The 20,744-nt window shown below is 35.9% G+C and overlaps 1 protein-coding gene across 1 annotated transcript; it reads right to left on the bottom strand.

Annotated features, from left to right (window-relative positions):
• Positions 1 to 151: 151 nt before the first annotated feature.
• Positions 152 to 20,744, bottom strand: LOC113061931 (C-type lectin domain family 6 member A-like). Its single transcript, XM_026231444.1, has 10 exons — positions 20,708 to 20,744; positions 19,898 to 20,005; positions 17,390 to 17,518; positions 4,365 to 4,412; positions 4,218 to 4,286; positions 4,032 to 4,064; positions 3,751 to 3,905; positions 1,777 to 1,816; positions 420 to 489; positions 152 to 356 (listed from the first exon to the last, which is right to left on the bottom strand). Exons 1-10 carry the CDS (start codon positions 20,742 to 20,744, stop codon positions 182 to 184), a joined length of 864 nt encoding a protein of 287 aa, XP_026087229.1. The 3' UTR covers positions 152 to 181.

Below are 20,744 nucleotides of genomic sequence, written 5' to 3'. Positions count from 1 at the left end.
GAACTTAGCCAAGATTATCTTGTATAGTAATCCAGTTACATGAGGAAAATTGGGGGGAAAAGTATTAAGTACAGTTAATTCTTCAAAATGTATCTTCAAGCTCTAATGAAGTTGGTTTTGAATAATCGTGAGCAAATTAGATATTTTTTAATGCGAGAAAGATCTATTGAAGAGTGATGAATTAAACAGCTGCAGCAGCTTCACACACAAATCTTTTCTCTTCAAAACAGTAAGTATCCATCCAGAAATCTGTCTCTCCATTTATATGTCCCAGACAAGCACAATCTTCACCGTCTGGATGAACTTTAGTCCAGTTATCCGACTCACTGATATCATTCTTACGTTTCATCCAGAATCTGCAGAAAAAAACCTTCATTTATTTTAATGCAAATTATTTGTTGTCAATAAAAAGATCTTACTTTACTGAATTGTTAACTGGCTTGTTATTCACCCAAACCCAGTGACCCTCAGTTTCCAAATCATTGAGACTAGGGCTAAAACGATTCCTCGAGTAACTCGATTGCAAAAAATTATCGAGGCAAATTCCTCTGCCTCGAAGCCTGTTTTAATTTATTTTAAATCTCTCAGGTTCTTTCGCAATGATTTTTTAATGTGACACAACGCGTTTACGTCACCCACAAAGTGGAAGAAGACGAGCGCTGCGTCCAAAATCGCATACTGCAAGGAGTCAGCAGTGTTTTGATTTGAGTGCGCGGGCAAACGTAAAGAGAACGTAGTGGCGTGTGTTCATTTCAAGATAGAGCTGGCATACAACAACTAGGGCCCTATGATTCCGCGATGCCGAAAACGCGGAGGGAATCGCGGAATCCAGTCATAAAAACGGAATTTACAGTTTAACGCGGATTGGCGCGGAATTTGCCAAATTTTAATGAATTAATCAAAATAGGTCATTGCACTTACATCAAATCACGATATGGACTTATATCTGTAAATATTAAGCCGGAACAGTCTATTTAAATATGAATCCTGCATGTTCTGCGTGTCTCATTGGAGCAGAAGCGCGTCTTCATTCATTAAACACACTGAAGCGAGCGTGACGCTCCGGTGATTTCAGCGTCTCACTAAATAAGGACGTGGACACATGAACAACATCTCCAGAACTGCTCTGACAGTCACTTCATGAGCATTTGACCGTTTGATTAGAGTAAAACTAGCGTCACATCAGATACACAGAACTGTAAAGGTACGCCAACCCGTCAAAATAAAAGTCCGGTTAAAAACTATTGTTCAGCACAATGTACATAGCCTACTACAAAAAATAAAAAAATCCAACATTATTTTTTTAAGGTTTAATCACACATTTCTTCCATGTTTTATTTTTAATAATAAATCCCCTTTGTTTACCAAAAAAGTTAAGTTTGCTTAATTTTTAATAATTAAAAGATAAATTAAATTAATGTTTTGTGTTTAATGTGCGTCTCAGAAACTGCTTTATTTAAAACCCCAACCGATTGGCACTTAAAAGCACTTAATTAATCTGTTAACTTTATTGTCATTGTTCACAGTACAAGTACAGACAGAGAAACAATGGGTAATAGTTAAATGTTTATTTTTGATGTATGCATTGCATTCTATGCATTTAAAAAATAGTTAGTTGTTAATTTTAAGAGACCCAGGAGTCTCATTTTCTCCTGCATAATTAATATTGCACTTTAAGCAAAAACACATTTTATCCGATTACTCGATTAATCGATGGAATTCTGGGTAGAATACTCGATTACTAAAATATTCGATAGCTACAGCCCTAATTGAGACCAATCCAGTGAGTCTCTTCAACATTTGAGGTGACAAAATCCTGATGGAGAAAAAAAAATCCTGATATAATGCACATAAGGCTAACAGCACAGCAATGCACAACCTAATTTTTTTGACTATTTGTTGATTTTAGAATGATTCTTCAAGGAATGTTATTCTAAATAATTATTATTTTTCTTAGTAAACATAAGGCCAGTGGTTCCCAACCTTTTTAAACTCACGGCCCACACAACCAAACACATGTTTACGCGGCCCACTGAAAAAAAATTAACTGATCCTGCTGTTTTTGGGTTAATAACTTCGTACTCAGAAGCTATATTGTCTTTATTGAATGAACTGGCAAGGAACAGAAAATAACTTGGGGTGGCACCGCTTGACACAACTGCTGTTTGTTCTGTAGCATATGCAGCAAAAATATCTAAGATATAAGGTGGTTTATTCTTAAACCAATCAGTGAGCTCGAATAGTGAAAGCATAGTTACAGTTTAATATTTATTTTTTATCATTTATTATAAATAAAATATCATTATGTTATGACTTAGACATTTTTGCATATATGAACAACATTATTTCTTTTAATAGTAATTGGCGGCCTACCTGTAATACCATCGGCCCACAGGTCGAAAACCACTGCATTAGGGAACAATTTCATTCAAATGTAACTGCTGAAATTACTTTTTAAAGGTGATATCATGCATCTAATTTAGTACTTTTGATGCATTTGTTCCCCTCCTGCCATTTACTCTGTGATCAAGCTGTGCTTGTTGTCGAATTAGATGCTAACCTTTACCCAATCGGCCGAGACCATCAAACACTTAACACTTTGATTGCTCAGATGTTATCAGTGGACTTTAAAATGGCTTAATTTTGAGAAAATATGATTTTGATTTGTTTCAATGTGAGCTAAATTTAACTGCAGAATATGAAATCTGATCTCCGAAGGCCTTAAAGGTCCCCTTCTTCATGATCCCATGTTTTAAACTTTAGTTAGTGTGTAATGTTGTTGTTAGAGTATAAATAATATCTGTAAAATTCTAAAGCTCAAAGTTCAATGCCAAGCGAGATATTTGATTTAACAGAATTCACCTACAGAATTTACCTTCCTGCAGTAATGATGTCACTAAAACAGTTTTTTGACCAACCTCCACCCACATGAATTCACAAAAAGGGGGGCGTGGCCTTGTTGCACTCCGACGGAGAAGAAGGAAGAGCTGCGTTTGTGTCTGTCTGGGCTTCCCAGGGATGCTGTACTTGGAGATTAATGGTTACAATTTATGTTTAACTCGGTTCCAGAAAATTATAATCCACATGTAAAACTATGTTCAGCACATTTTGCTGAGGACAGCTTGCTCAGTCTCAATCAGTTTAATGCCGGATTCACACAAAGATTATTCTTGAAAGATGGAGCAGTTCCCTCTTTGTCTGGAGAAGGCGTTGTTTATGGACCACAACCGGTAAGTGTATTTTATTATTTAAGTTGGTGCGTTTAACAGTTTCTGTAACTTATTACACAAAGGGCAACGCTGTTTAGCTTTGTTAACTAGATGTTAGGGCTGTGCAAAAGTTTCATGCGCATCTCGTCAGTAAAAACGCTCCTGTGATTATAAGTACATCTCCAGCACATGCTCCTGCCCACTTGCTTCTCAAAACTACCCCAAAACTAGTCCAATCGCGTTTCCAGGAGGGCAGCGCGTGCTCAGCTGCTGTCGAATCACAACACAGGAACCACTGGCCCAATCAGAACTCGTTACGTATTTCTGAAGGAGGGACTTCATAGAACAAGGAAGACATCAGCCTGTTTTTATGATAGTGAAAACAGCGGTATACAGATAGGTGAATTGTGTGAAAAATACTGTGTTTTTTTTTTACACGCGAAACATGAACACATGTTATATTGCACACTGTAAACACAATCAAAGCTTCAAAAAGTGCGTAAAACGGGATCTTTAACAAGTGTTTAACTAGTAAACACACCTGCTCTGTTTTGCTGTTTATGATCACCAGGTGTCCTCCTAGAGTCACACAGTGATCTCGACTCTGTGTCCAGTTCATCTTGACTGTAGAGAAGTAGTAACACTTTCCTCCAGAATGAATCCAGTGGACGGCACAAAGTGCACAACCTGTACTGTCTTTTGTAAAAGAGGTAGGGATGATTTAATTATTCATAATTTCACACTACGTCTTTATTTCTGAGATTTTGCTTGTGTGGGATAGGTCTTTTATACATTGCACAAGGCTCAGATCATAAAACATACGGTTTAATCTGTTCAGCTTTTCAAGTGTCTTCTTATGCTGGTTGCGAAGTGCATCGAACTCTTCTTTGTAATCTGCATGACAAGGCCAAAAAAGAAGAAGAAAAGAAACGCAATCAAGATGAGATAATCCATTGATCCATTCTTCAGACCACGGTGCTCTAAATCTAAACTAATTTAACTCACAATCATTAATATGGAGATGTTCTCTAACTCTGGTGTAATAGACTGCAAGTTTATCAAGCTCTCTTGCCATGACTGGTACAGAAACAAAGAAAAAAAAAAAAAAACAACAAGACAAAGTAACTCAGTAATCATCAAATATATTTTACTCACTTGTGCCATTAGTATTCTTGGCAGATTGTTGCACTGAAACTCTGACATCTGATTGAAAACAGAACATAAGCAGTAACAGTGATGTCATATGGGGCGCCGTTTGTAAAGAGGCTCACGCTGAAAATAACAGCAACATTTTGTCACATTTAGCTTCAAAAAGTGTTAAAAAAAACGGTATGAATTTTTTGACACATTTACAACAATATTTGTCAACTTAGAGATATTTTAAATAGTTAAATATAAATATTAAATGTTAAATCTAAATGTTAAATATAAATATTAAATGTTAAACCTAAATGTTAAATATAAATCGAAATGTTAAATATAAATATAAATATAAAATCTAAATGTCAAATATAAATATAAATGTCAAATATAAATGTTAAATATAAATCTAAATGTCAAATCTAAATGTTAAATATAAATATAAATCTAAATGTTAAATATAAATATTAAATATAAATCTAAATGTTAAATCTAAATGTTAAATCTAAATTCAATCAATCAATGCTCCTGTAGCCTAGACAGTAAAAGAAATGGACACAGCGACCCCATTGGATTCAACAGAGTCAATTAGAAGAACACACTTCCTGGGGGTCGAGCGTACTGCGCAGACTCAAACTGAGCTTGATGACGTAGATGTCACGTTAGCAACCTGTCTGACAATTTTAAGTCTTCTAATCGCTGTGCCAAGAGAAATCTGAATCACCCACTGAATATTGCAGAGAAGGCAAGCGTGAACAGGTGCAAGTTTTGGTAAGTACTCTGATTAATTATCTCCCTTGACTTTATGCCTCCACGTCCCCCCGATTGCCTCATAGACAGTAAAAGATTGCCTGCGAGCCATACGGTAATTTCTCTACTGTGCAACAGAGAATCGCTGGTTATGACGCAATCGTTAGCCTATTTTTACAAAAACTGCTTCTAGTGGGCCATAACATAAGATACAAGGTAATGGAGCCTTTTATACATTTTCGTGTTTCTTTATAAATAATTAATGGACAAATTGAGTCTTTGAGTCAAAAATGAATGGGAGTCAATGGAATGCTAACAGCAGGTGGGGGTCCGCTAGCCAATGGCAGCGCCCAGGGGTGCTTAAAAAAAATATGAAACCTTGCCCCCCTGCTGTCTGCAGACTGCAAGACAGGGGCCTTACTTGAAGTGGGCGGAACTTGACGAAAGAGGTGTAACTTGAAGTTGTCCAAATCACACAGAACCACACGAGATGTCAAAACGAGATTTTGTCGGGCTGCGTTCGAAACCGCATTGCCTTTAATTAGGCACTTAATTTCAATACGAACTAATTTAACGAGCGATAAAATAATACATACTCTACAGCCTGAATGCTTATTTGTGTATGAAGCATTAATGCGATTTGGATATCATCATCCGCTATGTTGATCATGTAATCTACAAAGTTAAAACGAGCGTAAAAACGTAAAAGATATGAGTCACAGGTTTAATGAGTGTATTTGTAAGTATTTTGATAATGAAGATTGTAGTATAGCCAATACTGTTAATTTAAGTTTTTATATTTTTAATTACACTAATGTGATTTTTTTTTATAGAATTAGAAAACCCCAAATCGTTATCTCTAGAATATTTTTATTGTATAGGATCTCATATGATGAACACGTTAAATTTTTATTTACTGTTTCGTGGCGTTATGATTGTTATTGTTAAATACAACCGTCTTACCCTGATCTTTTATGTTACAAGTTTGGCAATAATAATAAAAAAAGAGGTACAGGTGCACTACCACTTCACAGCATCACTAACTTAACAGTCCAGTACAGTTTCTCTCAGCGACTCTGCAATGTCTGCACATGTTGAACAGCTAGCTGCTCGGAGATCTCATCTTTGGAGAAGACTGATGATTTTATACTCTAAAAATGTAAGTATTACTACTCAAAAATGAAGATTACCACATAATGAATTGCATCCTTTGCCCACCCCAACACTTACATGAAATAATAATGATAAATGCCAACCAAAAATTATATACATTTTTTTTCCTTAAAATTACATTTTAGTAAAAGAACAAAATGTATTTTCTGTTATGACATAGCTATACATGAATATACACTAATGCAGTTGATGTGAATGCATCAGTTTTCAGTCAAGCAATTAATACACAAATAGATAAAATATTTATATTTTATTTACTGACAACAAGAAACATGTTTAAATGATTAAAAGAATGTATAAATGTTAGCATCACAATAAATGCATACATGTACAAGTCAACAACACATGAAACAAAGCTTCATTCAAACTTACTGTTCTAACAATCATGTATTTACAGATGGTGAACCACATCTTACTATCATCTCAACACAGCTGTGCCAATTCTGCTGCTGCGCTGTGCTTCATAATCTCACTCTTCTCAACGGGGATGTCAGGGTTACTCAGAGTTTACAAGTACATGCATTAATTTATTATTTTTGTAGTGGGCTAAACCACTGAACTGTTTCAAAACCACCAGTATGTCTGTGAGCACGGCTCTTTTCTCCAGGTGGATCAGAGGATTGTAGGCCCCTGTAATAAGAGCACTGTCAATGACTTCAGATAAAAGCTCCATCAAATTTTTGTTGATGCTTTTGAAGCTTCTCAAAGTCAGCCTTCATTGTATAAACAGAAACCAGCAGAAAAAAACTTTACCAAAATCAAATCCTCAGTGTCTTTTGGTCTTTCTCTAGATGCTCTCGCTGCTCTGGGGCCACTGATGAGGAAGAGAGCATAGCAGCATCTGGTCCTGGTGAGAGCTGGTGAGAGCTGGAGTGATGGAGCATCTCATCCATATCTCTGGACCATTTCCGGATGCTGCAGTGGACTTCTCCATCCTCAGTGCACACACCAGTCTGGAGACATTTTCATAACCTACACAAATACACACACCCAGTATACAAAAAAATCATTATTTTATTCTTTTGTTTCAGGTATTTCCTTTTTTTCCCCTTTCCTTGCAGGTCCTGCTCCACCACAAAAGATCTGCAGCAAATGCACAGAATTCAACAATAAGAAAAGTGCTGTTATAACTCTTTGAAAATACACTAATTAAAATGTTTCATTTATTTTTGTAGCGTACTTACACAAATCCTTTGATGGCAGCATTCCTTCATTAGTCACTCTGGTCACTCTACAGCAGATAAACATAATCTGTTCCTGTAACATCCAGACAAGAGTCAGTCTCCTCTTTGATTTATCTGTGATATACTGCATCTGCATGTTGAGGTAGTAAATGATGTAACTCGCTTTTTATCCAACACAAATGTTCCTAAAATTAACAATATTGCAAATGGACAAATAAAATAGATAACCTGTGTTTAGTTACTGTATGTAGATTTGTTTGATTACATTCATCTAAAGCAGTGTTGACAACGAGTGAACTCAGATGCCTGTTTCATGTCTGTTAAATGTGCTCACCTGCAATACTTATCAAAGACTATCCTGTCAGATGGTAGACATTTAGTAATAGTCTTTAAGATGTATATATGGTTTATGTAAATCCACTTTTGAGTCGTATACTTAATGTAGCTCCCCTGTTAGTTATTCATTATAAAACGTGTTTTTACAGCACAATCACAAATATGCTATATTATGTAAGTAACAAACAGGGTTTAGATTAAGCCTGGATCAGGCCATGGCTCAATTAGTCTTGTCTGTGAAACCGGAGGATAGCGTCTTTACACCTTATGCTTATATGTTGCTGACTTTACACCTTAGACTTACAGATTATTAACTCCAAAACCACTGTATGAAAATAACTTGTACTCTTAAATTTAAATAATTATTTCGTGAAAAAATATATTCTCACCATTGTAACTCACAGCAAGCTGTCATATTCATCTTCTTTCCACTTTAACGGCGGTTGGCATCCAGCTTATTGGTGCAATACCACCCTTTTCTGTTCCAGAGCGTGGATCAGATAATATGTTTTCCTACTAAATGTACACATCACTAACATTGTTCCCTAACATTAATATCTACACACACCTTATGCATCAAATCCTGCCTAAAATCCCTGCTTCCCTTAAAAAAACAAATCAATATTCTACTCTGTGCCCTCTGTGAAAGTGGTCATATAGAGCACTGGTTCTCAACCGGTGGGGCGCAACACTCTCCAGGGGGGGCGCGAGTAGGCTACAGGATAGGAGGGGGGAAAAAAAAGATTTTTTTTATCACTAAACTACTGTCATAAAATGTATAGTTTCGTATATACATAACTCCTGAATAAAAATTAAAATGTGTTTGGACTGATTTAAAAAAAAAAGTTTTGAACAAATTTGATTGGTTTGTCGATAGTGAGCGCAAATGCAGGTGATGCGGTTTTATTAAGCGAGTCATTGAGTCGTTCATTTTAAACGATTCGTTCAAACGGCCGATTCATCCAGAATGAGACAGATGTTTGTCAATGGGTCATTGAATCTTTGACTCAAACGATTTGTTCAAAACATGATTGAGAATGTTTCTGTGAGATGCGCTATGTTGTGATCTTTGTTTGGATTCATCGGATCTATTTTCGCTGCTAAAATAGACCAAAACAGTCAATATTTCGTCTAAAATGTAAGTGACTTAATATTATTAACTTGTTTGTTAAACTGTCATATCAGTGTCACATTTTCAATCGCGAGGTGATGGTAAATTAAGTGATGGTCAATTGTCAGCTCTCTTGGTCGTCAGGTCGTGTGATGTATGTTGCTGAACTGTATTCAAATGTTAGAAATATAAAAACACCACATTTTGAAATTTAACTGCAGTATGTCAATTTAGTTTACTTGTGTGTGCTGCGCTCATAGACTGCGCTCATTTGTTTGATTTCTCCTCGAGAAGCTGCGCAAGCCTCAAAAGTTTAAGGTCCTTGCACCCTGACTGAGTCCGAAAATGTCGTATTCGTTTTTTCATATTCGTCATTTGGTGGCTCTCAATGGTCAAAAACACCCCTCAAAATATTTGCTACGGATGCGGAAAATGCAGAGAATCGAAACATCTGAATTAATTTTTATGACGGACGGAGGTTTCAGAGGCTGCAAACGTATAAAACGTATATATATATATAACTAAATATGACCTCACGTTTTATACGTTTGTTTATACAGTTTATTCGTTCATATATGAACGAATAAACTGCCAGTTCTCTTTGACTCCGTGCTGAACCAGTCCGTGAAAATGATAAATCTCATCAAATCACGGCCGCTAAACTCTCGCTTGTTTGGCGTCCTCTGCCAGGAGATGGGGTCAGGGCACGAACAGCTATTTCTGCACACTGAAGTTCGCTGGCTCTCCAGGGGTCGGTGTTACAGCGGTTGTATGAGCTGCGAGAGGAGGTGAAGTGGTTTTTGACAGAAATCAAATCAGATCTGGCGAAGCATCTGGATGACACTATGTGGCTTGCGTCTCTGTCCTATTTGGTCGATATATTTGACCGCTTGAATGGCCTCCACCTGTCTTTGCAAGGCCGCGAAACTCATATTTTGCTCCTTGCACACGACGTCACACGATTTCTCCTCCCTATTTCAATCAGATCTGAGCACTTGTCGAGTAACCCCAGAGTGCAGTCTGGACGATGGGGCGGGGCGACACTTCGAGGCGGAGCGACACGTGTCGCCCCGCCCATATTTGTTTTTTTCCCGCCTTTGACATTTTGCTCCGAGCCAGCAGGGGGCAGTTTGCGTTGAAAGAAACAGAATGGTGGCAACTGCAGCAGCAGAGTAATAACGCTATTCCACGTTGATTGTATGAGGTGAGTAAAAGTGGTTGTGTAAATATAATATGAAATGCGATGTTCGATCATTTATTTATCCATGGTAAGTTCAATTTGAATAATTATTATTAATAATTGTAATAAATTGCTCATTTTATTGTTCTTTGTGGATTGTAACAGTACACTTTGTACATGGCTTTAGTTCTAAGGTTTGATTTTACAGAGGTATGCGATTACATTTGTCAAGTTATTTGAACAGACATGCATGATTATTGTGTGTATATTATTATTATTATTATTTTTCAGGATGACATGATCAGGAGGTGGTGGTGTTCTGTTCTCCTGGAAAGCTTCACTCCGCAAATGTATGTAGCTGTTTGAATGTTGCTACATGAAACATTACTCTGTACTATATCTAGCAATATACCTACCTCTTGACATTTGTTCTTTTAGAGCTCAACCACTGAGGGGAGGAACTTCACCATTCAAAAGACATTGTCTTCAGGCAGAGTCCAGCAAAGCAGGTTATTTGTGCACATACATTCATTAAGAACTAATAATTACATGTGTGTACATGCAGAGGTATTTTAGTTATTACAGCTACATAGTTGTTCAGATATGAAATTGGGATTATGTACAAGTACTATATTGGTCAGCACCGTGGATTATTTCATATATAGCTATCAGTTAACATCAGCATCAAAGACATTTAAAAACATTTCAGCTTAATTCATTTTCAGACAGCAGCGAGTGTTTTAAATAACTTCTGTTTGCGATCTAATGTGGATTTTGTTCTCCATATAAGACAGAAATATTTATATTCAATGTAAAAGATCTTCATGTGGATCATGCATACAAATATATACAAATATCTCACTGGATTAGTACAATTAATGGCAAAATGAATGTGTGGAAATGTAAAATAATATATCCTACTGACACACTACAGCAAAAGATATAAATAATTGGCTTAAAACTATTTTTTTCAGTGAAAATACTAACATGGCCTAATACTTCTGCACAGTACTGTATATATTAACATTTTATTAGTGTTATTATAAAAGAATGAGTATGCAGTTGTGACAACAATCTATAGAGTTTTTAATGAGAGTTTTAAAGCAAGGTTGTCTGTATTCAGTGTTTATATAATGTTTAATAACTTCTATATACATGTATAAATAAACCTATGTATGTTTTTGATTCAACAGCTTCCACTGGAAATCCTCAGGGAAGTTATTTTGTCAGTGGGTGACTCTGCATATTTGACACTTTCTCTGGTTTGCAGATGGTTTAGGGATGTGCTCCGGAAAGTTTTTCGGAATGCGGCACACTTTGCCTGGCTAGACAGTAAGATTTCCCCATTTAATGCTCATTCTCCAATTGAATTTTGTAGTACAAGGCTGTTAAACTTTATTTTTTTATTATTATTATCTTTCCTGTATTTTGTCTTTACACTTTAAGTTGTGGCCAACTGGAAGAATTGTCCTCCTGTCTACCGGAACGAGTTCAGACGGATGTACGGCATCAGGGAAAGCTTGCAGTGCAGAGCCCTTTTCAAGTTTAACCCACCAGGGTACAGGGAAGAGGCCGGCGTGGTGATCTTCTGGGCTTTTTTTTACACAGGATTTTGTTCCAAGGACTGAAACACATTTGTGTGTTAAGTTCATTGAAGGGAAATAGAGAATGAACTGAGATCAGCTGGTTGTTTTGTATTAATTGATGTCATTTAAAGTTAAACTTTGCAGTGTATAATGTTTTAATAAAAAAGCTATGGCAAACACGTGCATGACAACAGGTTTCAGTCATTTACATCAGTCTATCGTTCTTTAAGGTTTCTCATATTTGATGGTAACATCATTTGCTATGCATTGCTCATAATGAATTCTTAAATTAGTTGTGACAGGATTGTGAGGATTAATGAGGTTTCGGTATTGCAGTTCAGAAAACAAATAACAGAAAGTAACAAGTGTTTTTTGGGCAAGTTCTTTAGAACCTGTATAGTTCCTTCCTTGCAAAAAGTAACCATGGATTTATTGTAGTAAAAATATTTGTTGGCATATTAATTACCATGTGCTGCATTTATAAAAACACCATAGTTTAACTATAGTTATTGTAGCAGAACCATGGTAAATTTTCGTAGGGGCTAAGGGAATGTTCAGAATATTATTGGTGACGTTCAGAGACTGGTGACAATTTGTTACATATATACAGTATATATATACATATATATATATACATATACAGTATATATATATACAGTATATATATATACAGTATATATATATATATATATATATATATATATATATATATATATATATATATATATATATATATAATGTGTGTGTGTGTGTGTATATAATTTGAATATATAAATCAAGGTACTCCATGACTATCTACATAACCATACTTCGCATTATATTGCCGTGTCATTTTCAAACCAGCGAGTAATGCCGAGGTAGCGTCTACAGCCACTGAGGGAGTAGACCATTTATTTCTATTCTGTTAGTTGTAATCCAAAACTCTTTGTATTTATACGGGATGTTGTGGAAATGCAACAATAAATGCAAAAACACAACATTTATATTCACTTTTTAATTTATATTAACAGTTTATTCATCTGAGTGTCTACTTCCGCATTCCAATCCTGCTAACAGCGTCATAATTATCTATACCAATAAGCTGTAAAATCGTCAGTCATCTGTACACCAATAAGCTCATCTTAATCATAAACCAATAACCGCTGAGGTGGGCGGGGCGACACGTGTCGCTCCGCCCCAACGTGTCGCCCCGCCCCATCGTCCAGACTGCACTCTGGGCTACTTGCACTTGTCAGCAATGAGAAAACAATTTGCGACATACTTTAAAGAGGATTATCGCTCTTTTGCGTGGGTTCGAGATCCGTTTGTGTGCACAGCAAACGAGCTATCAATCGATATGCAGGAACAGCTTATTGAGCTGAAGAGTGACAGTAGACTGAAGGAACTCTTTAGCTCCTGCCCTCTTTCGTCATTCTGGGCAGCAATGATGCAGGAATACCCTCAACTCTGTGACGTTGCCTTGAAGATTCTCCTTCCTTTCGCGTCGACATATTTGTGTGAGGCAGGATTCTCAAAAATGACTGCACTCAAAACGAAATACCGCAATCGTGCACAAATTGAGGTTGATTTGAGGCTATGTTTATCAAACATTGAGCCAATAATTGAGGATCTTTGCAAGGCAAAGCAGGCTCAGGTCTCACATTAACATCACCTACCTGCAAGCTTCTGTAAAAAATGCAGATGATGCCTACTATTAGGCCTAGTAATAATTATAATAAAGCATAATATCAGAGGTCTGGAGCAATTCCCAATTATAGCAATAGCCTAGTTATGATAATAGGCCTACTGATGATAATAATAATAATAATAATAATAATAATAATAACAATAAAGCATGTAACCTCATATAATTATATAGCAAAAGCCTAGTAATGATAACAGGCCTACTGATGATAATAATAATAATAACAACAGTAAAGCATGTAATAATTATATATCAACAGCCTAGTAATGATAATAGGCAACTGCAATGATCCAGCTTTGGGGGGGCCCAGCTTCCAAAAGGTTGAGAACCCCTGATATAGAGCATCACAGTCCCGCCCACAGCCCGAGAGAGCTCTGGTGCCGGAAGTAAATTTCCCATTCATTTCTCCCATTGACTTTCGTAAAAATCCGTATCTAAAGAGTTTCAGAGCATGTGTGAGGATAACCAGCTACGGCTGAACTCATAAGCATATAACATATCATTTTGAGTGAAAAAAATAAGAGAAATCCCCAAAAAAGTCAAAGGTACAAGACTGTGTACATATTTTCATTTCTAGCGCAAGGAACTACTCATCCCATAAACCACCGCGCCTCATTGAATTCGACTGGAGCCACAACAGCGAACGAGCTTTTTGAGCGACTTCCAAATCTGATGACGGCCGCTCGCATGAACTTTTTCCTCCAGTGAATTTTATTTTATATAGTAAATGTGCAGTAATAGCAGTTCTTTCAGTATTAATCGTGTAAATAAACAGTTTTTATATAGGTATTGTGTATTGATTTTTATATTTATCATCATGTATTTTATATTGTGTGCGTGTGTGAAAGTGGTTAACAATAACTTCAGCAACATGGTGCAGTGCTTTGTCCCCGACTGCAATCACCGCTCAGTCATCAACACATGTCGTTGCCATTACACAAATGTTCAGTAAATGCACAAGAAGGTATGCCTAAGCTAAATATTGTTTTGACAGTGGCATTATAAAATGCTTGATATGACTCACACCCAGGGGCGTCGGACTGGGGGGGTAAAGGGTACCGAGTACCCAGGGCCCGAGGCAGGGGGGGGGCCCTTAAAAGTCAGTTTTCTATACATACATATACATGCACTAACATTTGTATAGCATTTATGTACAAATAAAAAAGCTCCTGTGCAAAACTAAACTTGTAGTTAGGCACTGGTTTGGTATAACAAAGTCATTTTCATTCTGTGCAGGGCCCCACCACCCCTCTCGAATCAATGTAAATGGTACGACCCGCAGTTCAGGTGCTTCAGCTGCGGACCAGCGGTGAATCAGTTAATGAGACAGGAGCATAGACAGTAAAATAAAACAGGATTCGGAGTTAGCCGTGATATGATCTAAGAAGACAGGGGAAGAGTCATGTCTTTCCTTAAGAAAGGAAAATCAGGGGCTCAAAAACGAAAAGAAACGAAGATTAAAGAGAGAAAGGCAAATGAGGGCAAGCAGTTGCTCACTCAGTTTTTTTAAAAAAGAAAGGTGAGCTCCAAATGCATAATCGAGCATTGACATTGTTTTAACATAAATATCTACTCTTGGAGGAGTTCTCCCCAGAGTCAGAAGTTTACATGAAAACACTGTATATTTCCCTCCATTGTCAAAATCTTACACCCGCGAAAACACAGATCGTTAGCGCCTATTTTAGCGCATTGTTATGCAAATTAGCTCGCGCACGCTCATGATTGTTATCAGTTTAATGCACATCTTAATGATTGAAAATTACTTATTTTAAAACGTAAAGACTGAATGTCTAGTTTGGTGGTTAGTGTACCCTGTGATTCTATAGTCTGCATTTATTTTAAACCGACAATTAATCAGCAATTAACTTGTACTTAGCCTACACTTTAAAAAAGGTATTATGACAATAAAGGATATTTTAGCAACCATTTGAAGCCATATATTTCAGTTCCAGACCCTGCAGCAGCAGGCCCCTCATCATGGCCAGGTGAAAGCAGTGACAGTGAGGTGGATGTGACAGTGAGACAAGGTGAGCTTTTAGCGGAATTGCCTGTTTTAACACTTAGTAATTAGTAATTAAGCGTTAAGAGGAAATAAGCAAAATGGGTACATTGTTATTGTACACATTTAAACTTTAAAGGGGCAGTTCACCCAAAAATGAAAATTCTGTCATCATTTACTCTCCCTCAAGTTGTTCCAAACATGTATGGTTTCCTTTCTCCTGCTAAACACAAAAGAAGATAATTTAAAGAAGGTTGGCAATTAAACAGTTGCTGGTCCTCATTGACTTCCATAGTATTTTTTTTCCTACTATGGAAGTCAATGGGGTCCATCAGTCGTTTGGTTACCGACTTCCTTCAAAATATCCCACCCATTAGTATCACTATGGTATTTGGTAAGGGGGCCCAGCAAGATGGTTTGTACCCAGGGCCCAAAATTTGGTGCTACGCCCCTGCTCACACCATATGAAGGCTACAGTAGCCTAGCTAAAGTGGACGATAATGCTTACTAACGTTACCAACCTCCCTGCAATACTCTCATGGCAGCCATGGAGATCATGAATGCACTGATAAGTCTACCGTGCAAAAACGCAACACAGGTTTTTATTTTATTTTATTTTATTTTTTATTAACGATCTTCAGTCTCCACGGACCTTCGTGGGGTTTAACCAGATGGTTACACGAGCTCCACCAATCAGATGCATCACTGTGGGATTGTGGGATTGTTCAGGATTGTGGGTAATGAAGTACTTAGCCAAGACATCGCATTTATATCAAAACAAGGTTAGTGCCCCATGATCCTTTTGCGTTTATATGAGCATATACTATCGCTTAGTACAGCCGTAGCTGGTTTTAAGTCTACCATATGGTTAGGTTTTTATGGCTTATACCCCAAATGTCAATGCAGAAATTGCATTGAATTTTTACTTCCGGCACCAGCTGTGGGCGGGACTGTGATGCTCTATTGCCAACAACTTATCGTTTTGACATCTCGCTTTTTTCTTTGAGATTTCGACAACTTAACAAGTTACAAACTAAGCAGCATAGAGCGCCCTCTCGCGGCTGTAGACGGTAATGTTTTCTCTTGGTTGTTGGGTCTAAATAAATGCGACTTATATATGTTTTTTTCCTCATCATGACGTATTTTTGAACTGATGCGACTTATACTCAGGTGCGACTTATAGTCCGAAAAATACGGTACCTAAAATAATAAACATGTTTGGAGAAACTGTATTTGAAGAGTAGGCTAGTGTCACTTTTATGAAAAGTGTGGGGCTTATGATGACCTGTAGCCATAATAGCCAGCCACGAGGGGTCTCACTTTGACTGAATGTTATGTCCTCACCATAGACTGTATCACTCATCATGTCATCACTCTCTGTCATGTTCGCATGCTTAAACGGCCGCAAGAGCCTATTTCCCTGCCTGTTCCTGACCAGGTACGGTAACTATTGACGCAACTGTCGTTCAAAATGTCCAACCAATGGGCGTTAGCCGAGAGCATAGGCTCTTGCTGGCATTTAAGCATGCAAACCTTTTCATAACAGTGACACACCTACTCTTCAAATACAGTTTCTCCAAACGTGTTTATTATTTTAGGTAGTCATTATCACGATAATCCATGTCCAGTCAATTTTGAATTTTGCATATTAGCTAAATATTTAGTTTCAACCAAAACATTTAGATTGAACATTTAGATTTAGATTTAGATTTAACATTTAGATTGAACATTTAGATTTAGATTTAACATTTAGATTTAACATTTAGATTTAGATTTAACATTTAGATTTAGCATTTAGATTTAACATTTAAAATTTAGGTTTAATATTTAATATTTATATTTAACTATTTTAAATATCTCTAAGTTGACAAATATTGTTGTAAATGTGCTAAAAAGTGACGGTCAAAAAATCTGTTTTTTAAACATTGTTTGAAGCTAAATGTGACAAAATGTTGCTGTTATTTTCAGTGTGAGCCGCTTTACAAAGGGCGTCCTATAATGTCACACTATATATTATATAATCTGAGTTATACTCACACAGTATCCCCAGAATACAGAGACCTCCAAGAGCAAAAACCAGACAGACAGCAAAAACAATCAGAAGAACTTTAGTCCGTTTAGGTGGACAAACCTCTCTCTCTCTTTCTTGCTCTTCAGTGGAGTTAGCTGTGGTAGAAATTTGATGAGATGAAGGAAATCAAATATATGTGTGTGTGTGTGTGTGTATGTATACAGCCTAAATTGTATTTTTTAAAATAAAACAACTAAAACCTAAAATGCTAGGACAAAAACTAGCATTTATATAACTGGATATCTGACTGAAAACCTCAAATAGCAACTTAGATAAAGATCTTTTGACAGCTGCACCTGCGGGACAACTTCTCATCATGAGAAACATATCTGTTGATCAAAGCATCATGAGAACATGAACACTTCAGGCCTACTGTACAGGAAATCAAATGCTAATTTTGGTTTATTATGCTTTTTGCAAGTATGTTTCTTCAAAACAATATAAGAACTATATACTTTTACGTATGGATATAATTTTAAATATAAGTTTAACATGTGAAGGATGTGGATGCATCAGGCATTGAGTTCAGTGAAATAAACCGTTAAATGGATACAGCTCAAAATGTAAAATGATTAAGGAGGCCATCTTCTCTCGTGTATGTTTTAAGGGACATTAACACAAAATACTAAATCAACTTTTCTATTTAAAATGGTTTTATCAGTTTAGTTTAATAACTGAATAAGACAAAGTAGAATCCTAGTTAAAGAGATTTAGTTATTTATTCTATGACTTACCTGCAGGTGTGTGTTTGGGTGTGTGTACATAAACACACACACACACACACACATATAGAGAGAGCTGGGTAGTAACTGAGTAGATGTAAACTGGATTATGTAATCAGATTCCAAAAATGAAGTACTTGTAATTAAAATATAAAATATTCACGTTATTTTTATTTGCATGTAATGCAGGCATTCGAAGTTTTTTTTTTTTTTTTTTATCAGCCGGATCTCTTTCACCTAATATGTGTCTGTGTCACCTAACCAATCTTAAATTGCTTGGGTATTTTTAGCGATAGTAAAAAAAACTAAACAAAAACACTGTATTGGTCAAAATTATAGATTTTTATTTTTATGCTAAAAATCATTAGGATATTAAGTAAATATATATTACTGTAAATATATCAAAACTTAATTTTTGATTAGCAATATACATTGCTAAGAATTTGGACAAATTTAAAGGCGATTTTCTCAATATTTAGATAAAATTTTTGCACTCTCAGATTCCAGATGTTTAAATAGTTGTATCTCAGACAAATATTGTCTAATCCTAACAAATCATGCATAAATGAGAAGCTTATTTATTGGTTTTGTGGTTCATGGTTCCATATATTTATTTGAATTCCCCCCTGAGATTTTATGATAAGAAGTTAATAAATAAGTAACACATTTGCATATTCATGTTTCTCTGACATTGGTAAATGGTCACACAACATGTGAGTAAACACATTATCAGTATTATTTTTTTATTAAGTGTTTTAATTTGATATTGTTATTATTTTTTAAAACATTTATTTAAATTTTTTATAATGTGATTATTAGCTTTTCATTAAACTTGTGAACACCCTGCAGTTCCTTCATGGGCCTCTTGACATAATGTAATAAAACAAGAAATGTAATCCATTTTCTGTTTCTTTGCATTTTTATTTTTTACAAGATAGAAGATACACTAGTTATGTAGGTCAAAACTAATGGAAAAGTAATCGAAAAGTGATTATATATCATGTAATTTGGAATCAGTAATGAATTCACAAATGCAACCAAAATCAAGCATTAACATTTAACTGAACTCTTTGAAAATTTCTAGAAATGGATAAGTATCCCTTTTATGATATATCCAAAATTAGGTGCTCGAGTCGTCGAAAAAGAAAAATGCAGAAAAATAAGTTCGTTAAAGATGAACAAATTTTTATAACGGTCAAACAAAATGTAGCTAACACGAAAGCATCAAAATATCTTCAAAATGTGTATCAAAATATCAGTCTTAAATATTTCTATAATTATTTTTTTATTTGTTGCATCAATACAACCTATCTGTCCCTATCAACACACAGTTATACCTCAATACAAGTTATACAAGTTTTGCATAACTTCTCTCTTAAATTTTAAAATTTTATTTATAGCCATTGTTCTTTGTGTTCTTTAAAAGACCTCAAAGCATTTGTGGAGAATTAAAAAACAAAACAAAATGAGGATTCTTGATATTGGTCAAGTAATGAAGTGTTTATTGTGTTTATATAGTGTTTATTGAAAGAAATACTAATTTGATGTTATGTCCTTTAAATTATAGCACTGTGGTTTAATGAATTAAACAATTTACAAAGGTCTTTCTGCTGGAATAATCTTTCTAGTATGATCTTGATATCTGTTTTTCTCTCAGAAAAGTGTTCAGTTCTTTATCTTTCTGAACTCTGTATCATTTAAACAAGCAAACAAAACAAAAGAACATTCTGTAACATGTCAGTAATATCTTACCTCTGTACCGAGAGCATTTGCAGCCTGAAGCTGTTGCTGAAGGCAAGTAATCCACATTTTCATAGTATGAATTAATTTCACGACCCTGATTGTTGGTTGGAGTGTTTTCTAGAAGCACAGAATCCGCAAACATATTAGTACAGTAATAAGAGTCAATTGTAACAAACATTTAATAAACAAGCAGGATAAAAATGTGAAGCAGAGGAACAGATTAAACTTGATAGTGTTTAGAAGTAAAATGTGATGATTAAATCTCAGTATTTACAAGTTCAATGTTAACATTTTAATAAATATTTAACAGGCAATATGCAACTCGAAAACACTCATGTCCTATAACATTTATACAAATATAATTTTTCTTTATGAAAATAGGCTATGTATGATTAATTACACATACATACTGATGCAGACGTGTGTGATGCTGTTGTCACTATTTAGCAGCCCTGCACTTGTGTGCATCTGTAGCAGTACTAATAAATACTGTAGAAACATGCAGGAAGTTATAAAACCTCAAACCCAGAGCTCAGAAAGTGAACTACAGTTATGAAAGATATTCTGTTTGTTTAAAGTTTGTTCTTCAGAAAATATCTTCAGAAATGTAGGTGTAACAGACACACCAGGCTCCAACACCAACCTATCACAGCCCACACCCTCTCCGGAATTCTAATTACTCCCACCTGCTCCTCATCCACCTGCAATCAAGCCACTCCCATAAATACCACGCACACGCACTCAATACCTTCCTGCCTCGTTCGCAATTAGGTCAATACCTACCTGCTTACTCTAAGGACTAACCTGTACTCTGCTTACCACTCTCCAGCGATCTCCAGCGTCTTCCAGTCTCCAT

The sequence above is a fragment of the Carassius auratus genome, chromosome 44, assembly GCF_003368295.1.
Source record: "Carassius auratus strain Wakin chromosome 44, ASM336829v1, whole genome shotgun sequence".
In the NCBI taxonomy this organism is placed as follows: domain Eukaryota; kingdom Metazoa; phylum Chordata; class Actinopteri; order Cypriniformes; family Cyprinidae; genus Carassius; species Carassius auratus.
Note: the sequence above shows the minus strand (reverse complement) of the source record. Positions and strands in the feature narration are given on the sequence as shown.

Bases quoted from the DNA above. Each gene is read 5' to 3' on its own strand.
- LOC113061931 (XM_026231444.1), bottom strand. From the start codon at position 20,744: ATGGAGACTGGAAGACGCTGGAGATCGCTGGAGAGTG. The intron at 4,413-17,389 runs GTGAGTATAACT...GTTTTCAATCAG, and splicing joins CTGTATTCTGGGGATACTGT to ATGTCAGAGTTTCAGTGCAA. The intron at 3,906-4,031 runs GTATGTTTTATG...CTTTTACAAAAG, and splicing joins AAAGCTGAACAGATTAAACC to ACAGTACAGGTTGTGCACTT.